The sequence below is a fragment of the Notolepis coatsorum genome (assembly GCF_963971535.1).
Source record: "Notolepis coatsorum genome assembly, chromosome: 2".
Taxonomy (NCBI): Eukaryota; Metazoa; Chordata; class Actinopteri; order Aulopiformes; family Paralepididae; genus Notolepis; species Notolepis coatsorum.
The window spans coordinates 152,917,708-152,935,723 of NC_140166.1; the positions used below are offsets into that span (position 1 = coordinate 152,917,708).

At 45.2% G+C, this 18,016-nt stretch overlaps 1 protein-coding gene across 1 annotated transcript in view; it reads right to left on the reverse strand.

Annotated features, from left to right (window-relative positions):
* Positions 1 to 4,981: 4,981 nt before the first annotated feature.
* The window catches only part of LOC311223576 (thiamine transporter 2-like), a gene marked incomplete at both ends in the record, with an annotated part of 108,774 nt that continues 95,739 nt past the window's right edge, over positions 4,982 to 18,016 (reverse strand). Inside the window, one exon of the mRNA XM_084308355.1 lies at positions 4,982 to 5,179. Coding sequence (XP_084164481.1) covers positions 4,982 to 5,179 — 198 coding nt within the window. The remainder of the gene's footprint in view (positions 5,180 to 18,016) is intronic.

Genomic DNA, 18,016 nt, shown 5'->3' on the forward strand with positions numbered 1-18,016 from the left:
GACGGCTTCTCAGTTACAGTGGGTGACAATATTGTCACAAGGAAAGATGAAATTACCTACCTGGGTTCCATCCTAGAGGCTAATCTCTCCTGTGACAAAATGGCATCCAATGTAATAAAAAAAGTCAACCAACGAACTCGATTCTTGTACCGGATCTCCTCTCTGGTAAACAAGAATACCCTGAAGACTCTGGCAGGAGCACTCATTCAGGGGTACTACGACTATGCTTGCACCTCATGGTACCAAAGCACCTCAAAGGCGCTAAAAACAAAATTACAAACATCTCAAAACAAACTGGTCAGACTACTGCTTGACCTTACTCCTAGAACCCACCTCACCCCTGCCCACTTTGACAACCTAGGATGGCTTAGAGTAGATGACAGAGTACAGCAACTTGCAATGGGCCTGGTCTACAAGATACACTACACGACCAAGGTACCCATGTACATGGCAAAATACTTCCCAAAGGTCAGTGAATACCACGATCACAACACCAGAGGGAGCTCCACAAATCATGTTAAACCCAGATTCGGCTCAAATAAGGGACTAAACACGTTTCGCAATTATGCCACATCAATGTGGAACGCCCTACCCAAAGCTGTAAAGGAATGTGGATCACTACCCACTTTCAAAACCTCTCTCAAGAGACACCTACGGGAGACTGCAATTCAACACTGGCCCCTGTAAATATCCTAACCCAACCCCCTCCAATGTACAGTCATTTACCTAGTATGGTTTTGTCAATAGTCCAATGTACAATTTTGTTTGTTTGTACAGAGTCTCCCCCCCCTCAATGTACAGTTTTGCTTGCTTATACAGTGTGCCCCCCCCCCCCCCCCCCCCAACCACCTCCAATGTAAATTACCCAGTATGGTTGTCAATATCCCAGTGTACCCAACCCCCCCCACCCAACCTCCTCCAATGTACAGTTTCTACGTCAAATGTATATACTCCCTTTTCTTGACTCCTTCTGTATCACAAACAGTACTGTATTTGCAAATCTGGTATGTCATAAACGTATAGATGTAGCAGTACTGACTATCTGTATGTCATGTATGTCATATATGTCCTGATGAATTGAAAATGGGGGACCCTGGTGTAAACAAGACGAAAGTCTTTCTCTGGTCTGCATCCCCTTAACAATTGTGTGTATTGAGCTGTACTGTATTGTACCCATTCTGCAATCTGTTAATAAAGTTTTCAATCAATTCAATCAATCAATCAATCAATCAATCAATCAATTCAATCAATCAAAAACCCTGATGTAAACAAGACGAAAGTGTTTCTCTGGTCTGCATCCCCTTAACAATTGTATGTATTGAGCTGTACTGTATTGTACCCATTCTGCAATCTGTTAAATAAAGTTTTCATTCATTCACCATGACATGTTTAGGTATTTGGCCAGATCCAGCTTGTCTGTGATGAGAGTGTTTTCTGTCTTTATGATTGACTATCATCATTAGATATTTCAGTTTCGTTATTACAGTAGCTGGCTAACAGTACGTTAGTTGACTAATACCAGAGTCAGAATTGGGTAATATGCCGACTACTGGCAGTGATGCGACCTATGTTACCACATAACTTTTGTCATCTCTGGTACTATGCAGTGCACTATGCAAAACGGCAAAGAGATAGGTAACGTTCGTTAAGTGCCAAATTACCATCATCATGATACACCCTCACATAATTCACAAAGTGTTCACGTGCGCCACCCATGTGGTAACCTAGAAATACCATAGATTGTGGCTAGGTGGTAACGTATATGTTTTCTATAATCACTATGAATTGAAAATGGGGGACCCTGATGTAAACAAGACAAACGTCTTTCTCTGGTCTGCATCCCCTTAACGAGCCGTACTGTATTGTACCCATTCTGCAATCTGTTAAATAAAGTTTTCATTCATTCATTCATTCATTCACATTACGTTAGTTAGCATCCAAGCTAGCGTGATAACGTTAGTAGTACTAGTTAGCTTACCTGCAATAATGTTGTCATCGTCCTGGACAGATAAGACTTGTTAAATCATAATATATCCACACTTTGTGCTGGTCCTCGGTAAATGTCCCCTTTAGCTGCTCGGCGTCGTCGGATTTTAATACACCATGGTAGCGGTGGTGATGTGGGGGACCCTGATGTAAACAAGACGAAAGTCTTTCTCTGGTCTGCATCCCCTTAACAATTGTATGTATTGAGCTGTACTGTACTGTACCCATTCTGCAATCTGTTAATAAAGTTTTCATTCATTCATTCATTCATGTTTCAGGTGACTTATTATGTTGAACATAGCTTGCGATATGTTTCTCTGATGTCGCGTTCACGTTACGTGGGAAGAAGCGGAAGAACCAGAGGACATCTCGTTGCTACAACTAGGAAGCCTTCACGCATTGACTCGATCAAAACGCCCACATCCATACTTCCGCAATTCGTGACGCGAAGTGGGAGATATCGGGGTCTATAAAAAATCCCATATGTCCTAGTAGGAATTACAACTAGGAGGCTGACGTGAATGGTTTTTCCCAGTCGGAAGCTGATTCTTCCGATTCTTCCCACGTAACGTGAACGCGACATCAGAGAAAAATATCACCTCCGCGCTGCTTGTGAGATTTACGTGGCTACGTCACAGCCAAGGAAAGGGAGCGCTGGATTTGTGCAAAACGCCCTGTTCCTAAACCACACGCTATCAGTCGTACTCGTACCACAGTACTGGCAAAACGGGAGGAGCCTAGAATCAAAACAAACGCACCAGTCCCAGTTGCCGTTACCACCAGTTGTGTTCGATCCAGTCCCACACGCGAACGGCAACTCCATTCAGTCCCGGGCCTGGGCCCGGGGCCGGAGGGGGGGCCCGGGGCCCGGGCCCCCCCTCCCGCCAGACGGTGGGCGGGCCCTAAGGCAGCTGCCTCCCCAGCCGCGCCTATAGCTCCGCCCCTGCCGACGGCGGAGGCAACCATGCAAGGTGCCAACCTGCTCATCGGGAGGTACTGGCATTACAACTGGAGTTGGTCCCTTGACCAAGGTACTGATGTTACAACTGGAGTTGGTCCCTTTGTCCACCTAAAACTTTGCAACACTACTTCAAATAGATCATTTAGCAAGCTTACATTTTTGTCAGGGATGGGTCACACTGTTATTTTCATTAGGGCTGGGGTTAAGGAGACCTCCAAAGCTTTCATACAAGACCAAACATTACCCCAAATCCTTATTAGATCTATTTGTCCTCAATCAGCTTGAAAGCTCATTTGTTTTACACAGAAATCTGATAAAAAAAAAACGTTTAGTGAGTGGCTCAGGCTCAGTGGTTCAAGAGGTAGAGCAGTCATTTAGTAATCAGAAGGTTCCCGGTTCGATTCCCGCTCCTCCCGGGCAGCGTGTCGAAGTGTCCTTGAACAAGTCACTTACATGGTTGCCTTTGCTGTCGGTGTGAGTGAATGGATGAATGTGAAGAACAAAAATTGTAAAGTGATTTGGATAAAAGCACTATATAAATGTACCATTTAGCTGAGTAGCATAGTACTAGTATAGGCACAGTAGCATAGTAGGTAGTAGTATATTCATATCAGCATAGTAGGTAATAGTGTACAGTAGGCATAGTAGCATAGTAGGTAGTAGTAAAGACATAGTAGTATAGTAGGCCCTACATAGTAGATAGTAGTATAGACATAGTGGTATTAGGTGTTTTCTTTATTATGCATGTATTATTATTGATTATTATATAATTTTTTTTTTTTTTTGTGTAAGTGATAACCACCATAAATCCCCCAAAGTGTGCTGTGTGATTCTTATTAACCAAGCAAGTTGACTAAGAACACATTCTTATCCATTCCAGACCAGAGCCCATGACTCCACACATACAGAACACGACGGCCCAGCATTGCTGTCTGTCTTCCCTCTGAGCACACAAAGGCAGCGGCAGCTAGGCTGCCTATGGCTGGTTCTATGATATGGAGACAGTGCCCTCTGGTGGCCGCATTTAGGGAACACACCCTACAGTCCCACACTGAAACGGTGCCTCTTGGTCTAATAATGCAATGCAGCTGAAAAGAAAGTCTGAAACAGCGCGTGTTGTTGTTTGTTGTTGACGTTGTTGTTATTGTTGTTGATGATAATGATGATGGTTATAATGATGATGATGATAATAACAACGACAATGGCGATGATGGCAAAGTGGCAGATTTACTGGTGATGATGTTGCCGACGGCGATGACGCAGTGCTATTCCTTCACCAGGGTTCCCACAGACATTGCACAATTAAATGCAAGGACTTTCAATACTTTTCCAAGCACAATTTTTCATTTTAAAATGTCATTTAAAAGGATACAATTCACTTTTAAATGCTGTGACTTTATTGGAAAAAAAATCGGATCCAATATGTTTGGCTTAAAAATAAAACCAATTTCCGACAATTAATTAAACTTCAGATAAAAAAAAAGTATTTCTTGATTCAGAACAATTTTATCGTGGATGAACAAAACGTTGAATGCGAATGGTTGATTTGAATTTCAAGGACTGAAATGGGCTGTTTTCAAGGAATTCCAGGCAGTGACTTTTTTTTTGTGGTCAAAAATCAAGCACTGTAAGCACTTTAAGCACTGTGCGAACCCTGCTTCACACAGGCGTGACAACATTATGAACGAAGCTTCGAACTATTCGGTACAGCTCTAGCATGTTTTGATATAGTCAATTATCTCACTTTTACTAGGTGACTTTTACTAACTCAAATATGCCACCAGAAAAAAAAGGAGAATGGACATACGGACGGGCAGCAGAGACAAGAGATACAGGGACACAGGTAAGGTCTTACAATGGCTTAGTGATTATAACAGTGCAGTTCAGCATTCAGTAACCCATACTTTTTGTGAACGTGTTTTTGATACTACATTCCTTTTGAACACACACCTCAAAACCAAGGAACATTGGCTCAATTGCAAGACAAATAAGAGACAGTTATGATATTACATTCTGCTCAGCATAATTTGTATGCTAAATATTCTGGTTCCCTGCTTTAGTCTGTTGAACCTTGTGCGAACCCTGCTTCACACGCGTCGTGACCTCCGGCAGGCTGGTGCTCTGGTCTCCCTGGGAGGCGGCAGGGCGGCGCCCGGCGCGGTGCGCAGTGTAGACGCCTCTCGCCAGGAACAGCAGGGCGAGGACGGCGAAGTAGGATGCGTAGATGAAGAACTGGGGAGGAAGATAAATAATGTCGCTCTCAGAGAGACACTCAGAGGGACTCTCTTCATGTGTTTACTTTAGTGCTGTCAGGCGATTAAAAAAAGTTATCAAAATTAATTACGGGATTTGTAATTAATTTATCTAATTAAATCACATTTTAATCGCATAACCATTTTAGGCCTGATATTCTATATTCTATAATCATATTTCAAATGGCATGTGTCCGGATGGCAGAATTCAGTACTGTATCTACAAAACCTTCTGTTTAATCATCTTCCTTTTATTCATTTGCTTAGATTTTTCAGGTCTGGTCAGGTCTGAGGAGCACTCTTATGATTGATTGACTAATTGAACATTTTATTAACTTGACAGACTGTGTTCTCATAGTGATTCCTTCATGTTTTTTTTTTTTTTTTTTTTTTTCTCCATTTTTCCTCCGATTTTTCTCCCATCCCAATGTTAGTCGTATGCCAATTCCCAGTCCCTTCCTGGTCGCTGCGCACTTACCCCCCACAGTCAGATCATCTGGGAGAGTGGAGGCTACCACGTGCTTCCTCCGACACACGTCCAGCCAATCACCGCTTCTTTTCACCTGGTAGCGCGGATTCTCATCGAGAGGGCGTAGCGTGTGGGAGGACCACACTATCCCCCTCAAGTCCTATCCGCGCTTAGCAGGCGCCCCGACCGAACTGTAGGAGTCGCTGTTTACAACGACCCGGACCCACCCCGCCAGCTTCTCCCACCCTCTAATACAGCCAATTGTATTAGTGCAGACGGCCAGCCAAGCTGGTGACAACCCCGGAGCTGTGAGCTGGATTCGAACAGGCGACGAATCCAGCTCACAGCTCCGGGGTTGGTGACAAACGCAATCTCCGCTCGGCCACCTAACCGCCGTGATTCCTTCATGTTAACGCTACAGGCCTCCTTGGAATTAATTACTTAATCATAATTAAAATAAATATGACAATATTTGTACGATAAGAAATTACGCATTTGATGTCGGAAAAATAAATAATATGGATTCATCTGATTACAGGGCAGCTGCTTAACCATATCTGAACCAGCTATTTTGGACAAATGTATAATTACTTTAATTACTCAGATATTCAAACACATTATGCAATTATTGTGAAATGATTGAAAATAATAATTATTTAATGCCTTCTGTGGAATTTGTATTTCTTATTTGTTACACATCTGTTTTAATGATTAATTATATACATTTGAAAAAATGCAGGTCAACATGCAATGTATCCCATTGATTGGTATACAATGGGACAGACCTTTGTTTGATTTGTTGATTGATTGATTGAAAACTTTATTAACAGATTGCAGAATGGGTACAGTACAGTACAGCTCAATTACATACAATTGTTAAGGGGATGCAGACCAGAGAAAGACTTTCGTCTTGGGTCCCCCATTTTCAGTTCATCATAACATATATGACACACACAACATACAGATAGACAGTACTGCTTCATCTATACATTTATGACATACCAGATTTGCAAATACAGTACTGTTTGTGATACAAAAAGAGTCCAGAAAAGAGAGTACATTTGACATAGAAACTGTTGGAGGAGGTTGGGTAGGACGGGTGGGTGGGGGATAGACAAATCCTAATGAAACAAGTCATTAATGGAATAACAAGCCATACTGCGTTCATTCATTACGCCGTAGCCGGCTATATATATTATATATCATTAATTCATTAATATACAGTACTGCACGCGCGTGTGTGTGTGCGCACGCTCTGCGGCAGGTGTACCACGAGCTGTATATGATGCCAATACATTAATCTAATCTCATTTCGATGGGTCGCAAGACTCGCAAAGCGCTTCCGCATCCATTTTCATACAGCTGCGTCACTAGTTGCCTTATAAGGAGCTCTGGAGGCATTGTTTTGTATGCAAATGACCTGAACGGGAACGCGCTTTTGAGTTTAAGACAGAATCACATTCGCCAAGCAGGTACCAGATCTTGTCACAGGTGCGACCGTTTCAGCAACTTAAGACATATTACCAGCACGTTTGGGACTCAGAGTGAACTTGTCATTGATTCTGTCTCAGTGGTTCCAAGATAAGTCTTCCAAAAGAACTCTTTGAAACATTTTGGAGAATGAGACCCATTGTTACTTGCAATTTAAATGTGGTTACAAATCTCATTCTGCCAGTGGATTTGGCAAATCTGATCATGCCGCCATCTTCCTCTCTTCGGAGTATAAACAAAGTCTCAAGCGTGCGCCGGTAGTCTCGCGAGAGGTGCAGAAAATGGTCTGTAGAATCAGAGGGCACACTCCAAGCTGCACTTGAATGTACAGACTGGGGGGTGTTCCGCGATAACACAGATAACATTAATGACTACACAGAGACAGTGCTGGACTTTGTTTGTACTTTGGTGGAAGAAACAATCCCCACTACCACAATTAGAGTTTACCCAAACCAAAAGCCCTGGGTAGACAAATATGAACAGGCTGACTCTAGAGATATGTGGCAGGGCCTCAGAACGATGACAGATTACAAAGGCACCACCCTCAAGCTGAACAGTGACATCTCCTTAGCAAATTATCTCAATACCTTCTATGGAAGGTTTGAGGCTGGGAATAACAACACCAGCCTACAAGCCACTGCAAAGGAGGGCGGGGGGGGGGCTGCTGATGGAGACTCAGTGTTCAGGGTAACAGAACATGAGGTGAGGAGGACCTTTAAGAAAGTGAATATCAAGGGCGGTCAGGTGGCGTAACGGAGATTGCGTTCGTCACCAACACCGGAGACGCTGGATTCGCCTGTTCGAATCCAGCTCACAGCTCCGGCGTTGTCACCAGCTTGGCTGACTGTTCACACTAATACAATTGGCTGTATTAGAGGGTGGGAAAGCTGGCAGGGTGGGTCCGGGTCGTTGTAAACAGCGACTCCTACAGTTCGGTCAGGGCGCCTGCTCAGCGCGTATAGGATCTAAGGGGGGTAGTGTAATCTTTCCACACGTTACACCTTCTCAGTGAGAGTCCGCGCTGCAAGGTGAAAAGAAGCGGTTGATTGGCTAGACGTGTGTCGGAGGAAGCACGTGATAGCCTCCACTCTCCCAGACCGACTGTGGGGGGTAAGTGCGCAGCGACCAGGAAGGGGATTGGGAATTGGCATAACGACTAACATTGGGATGGGAGAAAATCGACGGAAAAAGGAGGAAAAAAAAAAAAAAAAAAAAAAGGAATATCAGGAAGGCAGCAGGACCGGACGGTATCCCCGGCCGCGTCCTAAAAGTCTGTGCCGATTAACTGGCCCCGGTATTCACTGACATATTTAACCTGTCCTTGGAACAGGCTGTCATCCCCACCTGTCTGAAGAAAAAAAATCCAAGCCTGCTTGCCTCAACGACTACCGTCCTATAGCTCTTACCTCCATAGCCATGAAGTGCTTTAGGAAGCTAGTAAAGGGCTACATCTGCTCCTCCCTCCCCATCAACCTGGACCCCCTGCAATTTGCATACCGCCCCAACAGGTCCACGGAGGATGCCATAGCCCATGTGCTGCACACAGCAGCATCACACCTGGACAAGAGGCAGGGGAACTATGTGAGAATGCTGTTCATCGACTACAGCTCAGCATCCCCTCCAAACTCATAGCCAAGCTCAGGGACCTGGGCTTGAAATATGACCTCTGCCAGTGGTTCTTAGACTTCCTGTAGGGCAGACCCCAGGTGGTGAGAGCAGGCAACTGCACCTCCTCATCCATCACTCTCAACATAGGGGCCCCCCAGGGCTGTGTTCTGAGTCCCCTCCTCTACTCCCTGTACACACATGACTGTGTGGCACAGCGGAACAACAACACAATCATCAAATTTGCTGACGACACAGTAGTGGTGGGCCTGATCTCTGCAAACGATGAGAGGGCCTACCTGGAAGAGGTCAAGGTCCTAGCGGGATGGCGTCAAGAGAACAGCCTCTCCCTGAAAACAGCAAAACAGCAAAACAAAGGAGATGATTGTGGACTTTAGGAGGTCGGGGGTCAGGGACTACAGCCCCCTCAGCATCGACGGGGCACCGGTTGAGAGAGTGAACAGTTTTAAGTACCTCGGAGTCCACATATCCGAGGACTTGACATGGACCACACACATTGACAGTGTTGTGAAGAAGGCACGGCAACGCCTCTACTTCCTCAGGAGCCTAAGGAAGTTCCAAGTCAGTCTGAAGATCTTTAAGAACTTCTACTCATGTGCAATAGAGAGCATCCTGACTGGCAATATCACCTCCTGGTTTGGGAATAGCACTGCACAAGACCGTAGCAGACTACAGAGAGTGGCCCGTTCAGCCGAACGCACAATTGGAGGGGGGCTTCCCACTCTCCAGAACATTTACAACAAGCGGTGCATGGGTAAGGCTAAGAGAATTATCAAAGACTCCAGCCACCCAAACAACTGCCTCTTTGAACTGCTGCGGTCAGGCAAGCGATACCGGAGTCTCATGGCAAGCACAGAAAGACTCAGAAGAAACTTCTATCCCCAGGCCATCAGGATGCTCAATGAACAATAACACTATGTAACAACCATCAAATGCACTCACAGCACACACATCCACACGCACACACTCACTTTAAACAAACAACTCACTGCAGCACCCACTTTACACACTTTAGAACACCTAAACACACTTTATATTTATTGGTAAAGCATTTGCACTACAACCCATACCTCATTACACCTTACTGTAAATTGTACCTAAATTGTACCTCATCCCATTTCTGCTTTGCACTGTATAGTATATTGTATATTAGTATATTGTATAGTATATTGTATGGTAACTCAGTTACTTCTACTCTGCATTGAACATTGTACATGTACATACTGAACACTTGTGTCTACGTATGTGACTTCTATTTTATACTTGCTATACTTATTTTATTTTATACTTATCTATTTTTGTCTAGCACAGTCTCTGGAGCGTAACAGAAAGAAGCATTTTGTATAAAAGTATTCTGTACTTCTGTATGACAACTAATAAAGAAACTTGAACTTTAGGTCAAGTTTATTTGTATCAACATCTCCATTTGTTGTCGTGGAGAAAGGGGGTGAAGGTGGGGTCACACCTGTATTGTACTGCAAGAAATTTTTTATTCCCGTGGAGGAAGGGGGTGGGGGAGGGGTCACATACTGTGATGTGAGAAAAGATTTGTTCTCTTGGAGGAAGGGGGTGGAGGTGGGGTCAGATACTATATGAGTTTTACCTGTATAGTATAGTTTTACCTTGCCGGGTCAAGAATGACCCTAACACCACAGTCATACCTTTTTTTCTGCAGATGCCTTCAGATTTTTTTTTTTTTTTTTTATAAATTTTTTCTCCCCCTTCTTTCTGTATTTTTCTCCCATCCCAATTTAGTCGTTATGCCAATTCCCCCCTCCCCCCCTTCCTGGTTGTTGCGCACATTTGCCCCCCACTTGCCGGTCTAGGGAGGGATGAAGACGATCACATGTCTCCTCCGAAACATACAGAGTCAGCCAGCCGCTTCTTTTCACCTGACAGCGAGGACTCTCATTGGGGGAGCGTAAGGTGTGGGAGGATCACACTACTTCCCCCAGATCCCTTCCTCGCTGAGCAGGCGCCCCGACCGACCTGTAGGAGTCCTGTTTACAACGACCAGGATACCCACCCCACCGGCTTCCCACCCTCTAACACTGCCAATTGTGTTAGTATGGACGACCGACCAAGCCGGAGGTACCCACTGACAGCTGGATTCGATACCAGTGTATCTGCGGTGTTAGGCAGACACTTAGTCCGCTGCGCTACCCAGCCGCCTTACCTTCAGAATTTTCTAAATGGTGAAACATAGTTTTGCTGTGCTTATATATGTGTTGTGGAGGATATCATAAAGCCTTGTTCTAATAAAATCAACTACATGGTTATTATTACTAGGGATGCTCGATATTGGCTTTTTTACCGATACCGATATACCGATATTGTCCAACTCTTAATTTCCGATACCGATATCAACCGATATCAACCGATACCGATATATGCAGGGTTTCCCCCCCCCCAAAAATGGAATAATTTCAGGTAATTAACATTACATATCTCTTGTTGTGGAATTAACACAACATTATGCATACTTTTGACAATAAATAAAATCAGAATTTGTTCTTACTTGCATGCCTGGGTAAATAAAGGTTATAGAAATGTAAAAAAAAAAAAAAAAACTAAAAAAAAATTGAAAACCGATACCGATATTTTCCCATATCACATTTGAATGCCGATATCGGCCGATAATATTGGTAGGCCGATAATATCGGACATCCCTAATTATTACATATTATAACCTTGAAACGGGTCGCTGGAAATCCTAACACCACATAAGGGTTAAGCAACTAGTTATTATTGCTAAACTAAATTGCTATGCTGAAATGCCAGGCTTTAGACCAGGGGTGTCAAACTCATTTTCACAGAGGGCCACATCAGCATTATGGTTGCCCTCAAAGGGCCAAAGACCGTATAAATGTTAATGTAATGTAAAATAAATGTAGCTACTCATTTACATATTGTTAAACATGTTGTTTCTGTATTTATTACTTATTCAAGTTATACATATTGCATATACATTTGCATAGATGTAAAAATATATGTTAGCTTATGTTATTTTAACAAATAATTTTAGTTTATCAGAACCCCATCAATCAATGATCAAACCATTCAAGTAAATAACAAAGAAGAATATCATCAAATACAAGCTATGACATTAAGTTTGTTCAAAACATTTTTGTCACAGTCAAGAGGGGCAGAACTAACAACTGTGAGCTGCAAAGAACGCGTGGGACAGATGTAGCAGATGTTACAAAAACAAATGGCTGCACACAACCTTGCAGAGGCCATACATCCATCTAACTTGTTAATTAACAGATTGCAGAATGGGTACAGTACAGTACAGCTCGATACACACAATTGTTAAGGGGATGCAGACCAGAGAAAGACTTTCGACTTGTTTGCATCAGGGTCCCCCATTTTCAATTAGTAATGAAATTGCAATTATGTGTCTGCATGAACACACAACTGTAACTGTACTCAAAAATAACAAAATAAGGGTTGTCTCAGTTCACAACTATATTGGTCAAGTTTTGGGTGGGACTTGTTTGCGTCCCTACAGCTTCTTATTCAATTGAGCGAGATGCTCGGTTATGTCACACAGCCAGCTTGCATCTGACAGTTCAGACAATATTTCTTCAACCCTTTGTTACCTATTCCGCCTGGATCTTTTTTGTATTTTGGGCTGTAAAATGGTCAAAGAATGTCTGAGGAGTAAGTGCTTTTGGCTTTTTTCCTTAGTTACTTCATCAATACCTCAGATGTTCAACACACATGTATGTGTAAGAATGTGTAATAATTAAGGCTGTCAAAGCTTTATTAACGCATTAACCCACAATTATTTTAACGCCGCTATTTTTTAACCCAAGATTAATGTAAAAAATATATATATATATATATATATATAATTTTTTTTTTACCAGAGCTCTTGGGGGGCCACATCAAATGACGTGGCGGGCCGCATTTGGCCCGCGGGCCATGAGTTTGACACCTATGCTTTAGACCTTTAGGTGGCAACGTGTCAGAACGTTTGGACGCGGCGGTTGTTTTATCTTCCTGAGCTACAGTACTGTATGTTTCAGTTTGAGTTTAATTAAAAAGGACAGTACACATTAATCAACATTTCTGTAAATGTGCCAGTTTTAGCCAGCTGGCTAATTCGCAACTGTAGTCCTTTTGGCAAGATGTTATAAAACCATTCACCTGTTGGTTGAATCTCACTTCGGAATCCAATCTTTCTTTGACTTTAAACATTTTTGTTGAAAGACTTCAGCTAATACTGAAACTTGAGAACATTTTCAAAAAGGAGGATAGGTGGATAGGATCATGATGAATTGAAAATGGGGGACCCTGATGTAAACAAGACGAAAGTCTTTCTCTGGTCTGCATCCCCTTAACAATTTTGTGTATTGAGCCATACTGTATTGTACCCATTCTGCAATCTGTTAATAAAGTTTTCAATCAATCAATCAATCAATCAATCAATCAATCAATCAATCAATCAATCAATCAATCAGGTAGCCATTTTGAAATAGTGGTTCCCACAGCCCAAGATTTACAATGTACGACCCGTTCCTCCTCCTACAATGTTCCTCCAGTGGACACAGGGCTGCAACACGGTCTCGTCAGAAAACTGAAATAAAGTACTAATCGACCACAGGAAGAAAGGTACATAATGTATGGTATGTCATAGTAGCCATACTATAAGTCATATATTTACACATTGTATAAGTCAATATATTTATATTTCGTATCAGCAAAAAAGACAAACAGCGCAACCGGGAGTCGAACCAGCAATGATTTTGGTCCACTAGACTAAGTCAGACACCGACCCACCCTGATACAAACAATAATGATGATGGTTTGTTTTAACATTTAAGATAGAAAGTTAGAGTTATGGTTAAGGTTAAGGGTTAGGGTTAGGGTTAGTTTGAGGTAACAGTGTGGTTAAGGTTAGGGTTAGGGTTTGTTTAAGGTAACAGGGTGGTTAAGGTTAGGGTTAGTTTAATGTAACAGTGTGGTTAAAGTTAGGTTTAGTTTAAGGTAACAGTGTGGTTAAGATTAGGGTTAAAGGTTAAGGTTAGGGTTAGGGTTAGGTGTGTCTTGGTAGTCTTGAGGTAAAGGCACTTGCCTCTCATCTGAGCACCCCGGGACTCAAACGTTTTCTGAAAACGTTAAAAGTTAACATTTTAGGAATATGTAATATATGTACTTATTTGTAATATGTACCCATTGTACATTTCCGTAAAAATACGTCAATATATTATTTATGGCTATAACACAACATTATGTACGTTTTTCCCTGCGGTCGATAAGTACTTTATTTACACATTTTAACCATTTCACTGCCACACTGCACCCTGTGAAACTAGTTGTAATGAAAAGTTTAGAGAAATTACGCAATGTTGAGTGTTTACCGGATATTTGCCAACCCCTGGAATCTTCGGCATGTTCTGACGGCGCTCGTATGGGTTCTGCGACTCTGCAGCGGGATGCATTTCGATGCATCTCAGCGTCGAGTCTGTAGTCTCCTCGTCTTGTTGACAGCAGACAGAGGGACGGCGTGTGAGGTGTAGCTATCGAGCTACCTCACACAAGGTAGGATCTGCGCCACTAGGCATTAACGCTGGTGTTAGTAATGCTGCTTGTTGTTTTGTTAGACAACCGAGTTGTATATCGGCGCCAGGGGCAGGATGTTTGGGTAAACGTCCCTCTGAGTTGGACGTTCCCAGGCTGTCCTGGAGCGCGCTGCTAATACTAAATGCTATAATGCTGGGTCACTGTTCTACTGTTCCCCGCTGTGGGATGTCACTAGGCATGACAATGCTGGCGTTTGTGATGTTGCTCGAGTTGTCGCGGGAGACAACCGAGTTGTGTATTGGCGCAAGCTGCGGGATATCTGGGTAAACGTTGTTGTTTTCCCCGTTATCCTGGAGCGCGCCTAACGCTATGCTATGCTGATTGCGCCGGACCGGGGCGCAGCTGTGTGGTTCCCGGTCCTGATCCAGCTCTTGGTATCCCCGTCATGGCCTATTCCTTGGTCATCGCGGGCCCTCTCTCAAGCGCACGGGTCTCTGTGTTAGTTCCCTGTGCTGGGCCAGCCGCTGATGGTTTGGCTGGTGAGAGGGTGAGTCTGGAGAGGATGGATCCTTCTGTGGTTGGTACCATCCGGAACGCGCATGCTCCCTCCACTATCGCGGGTTACGCGGGTAGGTGGCGTATTTTCCAAGAGTGGTGTAAGGCCACCCTCTTGTGAAGCGTTACTGCTTGGCGCTCAGCGCCTTAAGCCGGTGAAACGTTCTCTGGCTCCGAGTTGGGATCTTCAATTGGTCCTCGGTCGGTTGTCCGAGGCCCCGTTTGAGCCTCTTGAGCAAGGCCTTTGGGACTGCGTTCCTGCTGGCCGTCACCTCCGCTAAGCGCGTGGGTGAGCTCTGTGCTCTCTCGGTGTGGCCTGAGTGTCTGTCTATTCGTTTCTATAGCGGTGCCACTCTGAGGCCTAATCCAGTCTTCGTGCCAAAGAATATCCGGAGCTCTTTCCGCTCCAGGGATATTATGGTTCAGGCGTTCATCCGCCTCCTCACGCTAGTGAGTTGGAGGCGAGTCTTCACCTGTCATGTCCGGTCCAGGTTTGGGGACTCAGGGCCTCAGGGCTACCGATCAACTTTTTGTCTGTTGCGGTGGCTCTCGCGCTGGTAAGGCAGTGTCGAAACAGCGCCTGTCCCATTGGTTGTGCGAGGGCATTGCCCTTTGCTACACGTTGGCTGGGCTGGCCCCCCCCTGGGGGTGTCAGGGCGCACTCCACTCGTGGGGTGGCGGCCTCTGCCGCCCTGCTGGGTGGGGCCTCGGTGGAGGACATCTGTGCTGCGGCTTCATGGTCCTCACCGGGTCCCTTCGTAAGGTTTTACCTCATGGACATGACCGGGGGGTTCTGTCTCCCAGGCGGTTCTGAGGTCTGGAACCTCTCCTGCTTCCCGTCCTTCGGTGGGGTAGCAGGGGTGTGTGGGTGTGGGCCACAATGTGTTGTGTCACACGTGGTCCTGCCTGTGCTGTGCGTTTAAGAGGTTCTAGTTCCCTCTTTTTCACACTTGGGTGGAGTTGACTGCCGCCCCCTCTTCACTAGGAAGGAGGGGTGACGGGACTCCCCTCCCCGCTGATGTGGGCTTTCGGGTCCTCAGGGGGTGCATTTGTCGGTCTTCGCGTCTGCTCTGTCCCCATATCTCGATGGCGAAGAGCAGGACGCGATTCGCCAGTACGACTATATAACGATAGGTTATGTGTATAACCTAGTTATATGAGTACTGGCTGAGCGTCCTGCTCTTAGCTTGCCTTGAGGTCCCTTGGGGAAACTTTTCTTTTGGAAACGGTTTTCCGAGGAAGAGCGAGTGGTGACCACGCCTAGTGCTATATAGTACGTCACTAGGGCGGGGCCTGGCAGGTGCTGGGTGTATTTGTTTTATTCGTTGATGGAGTACACTAGGTACTGGAGATGAGGTATATCTCGATGGCGAAGAGTAGGACGCTCAGCTAGTACTCATATAACTAGGTTATATACATAACCTATCGTTAACCCTTTCACTACCACACTACAGACGGTTAACCCTTTCACTACCACACTACAGAAGGTTAACACTTTCACTACCACACTACAGATGGTTAACCCTTTCACTACCACACTCCAGAAGGTTAACCATTTCACTACCACACTACATACACTTAACACTTTCACTACCACCTGCAGTTTGCATACAGAGCCAACCGTTCCACGGACGATGCTGTGAACATGGCTCTGCATTATGTCCTGGAACACCTGGACACTGCAGGGACCTACGCCAGGATTCTGTTGGTGGACTTCAGCTCGGCCTTCAACACCATACTCCCGCACATTCTGGAGCACCAGATGTCCCTGCTGCAGGTGCCGGACTCTACCTGCAGGTGGATTACGGACTTCCTGACAAACAGGTCACAGCAGGTGAAGTTGGGAATTAACATCTCCGATCCCAAGTCCATCAGCACTGGCTCCCCACAGGACTGTGTTCTGTCCCCACTACTATTCTCCCTGTACACCAACAGCTGCTTCTCTCTGCACCCCTCGGTCAAACTCCTGACGTTTGCGGACGACACCACCCTGGTGGGTCTCGTATCCAGGGGGGACGAGTCCGCCTACAGGAGGGAGATCGAGAGGCTGCTGAGCTGGTGCAGCTGCAACAACCTGGACCTCAACCCCCAGAAAACAGTGGAGATGGTAGTGGACTTCAGGCGGAAGGCAGCCCCCCCCCCACCCTGATCATTCTGGGAGGCACCCCGGTGGCCTCTGTGGAGTCCTGCCGCTTCCTCGGCATGACACTCTCCCAGGACCTGAAATGGGAGCTGAACACCATCGCTCTCAATAAAAAGGCCCGGAAGAGGATGTTCTTCCTACGTCAGCTGAGGAAGTTTAGGCTGCCGAGGACTATGATGGTCCAGTTCTACACTGCCATCATCCAGTCCATCCTCACCCTCTCCATCATCACCTGGTTCCCTGCAGCCACGGTCAGGGACAAGGCCAAGCTGCAGCGGGTGATATGATCAGCAGAGAGGGTGATCGGCTGCCCCCTTCCCTCCCTCGAGTCCCTACATTCCTCCAGGGCCTTGAGGAGGGCGAGGAAGATCATGGCAGACCCCGCCCACCCGGGTCACGACCTCTTCACCATGCTCCCCCACGGCAGGCGGCTACGGCTGCCCAAGACATTAAAGTCCCGCCATAGACTCAGCTTCTTCCCCTCAGCAGCTTGCCTGGTAAATGAGTCAGGTGTCCCCCTGCTCCCCCCCCTCCCCCCCTATATGGCGAGCTGCTAGGGCTGGACCTCTGGACTTGAACTCTGCTGCACTGTTTCCATGTCCCCCACCACTGCACTTTACTGTCTTATTGTTGTCTCACTGTTCTGTCCTGTTTTGCACTTACTTATTTATTTATCATTATTATTATCATGTTGTTCCTATTTGTGAAAATATCAATCATGCACTGTAATGTCAAATCACGTTCCATTTTGTACCTGTACAAAATGGCGATTAAAGAAATCTGAATCTGAACCACACTACAGACGGTTAACCCTTTCACTATCACACTACAGATGGTTAACCCTTTCACTACCACACTACAGAAGGTTAACCCTTTCACTACCACACAACAAAGGGGTTAACCCTTTCACTACCACACTACAGACGGTTAAGCGTGTGTGTGTGTTTATATGGTACCTGTGAGGTGATGGTGAGCTGCAGGCTCTCTGTGTTGATGTGTTTATA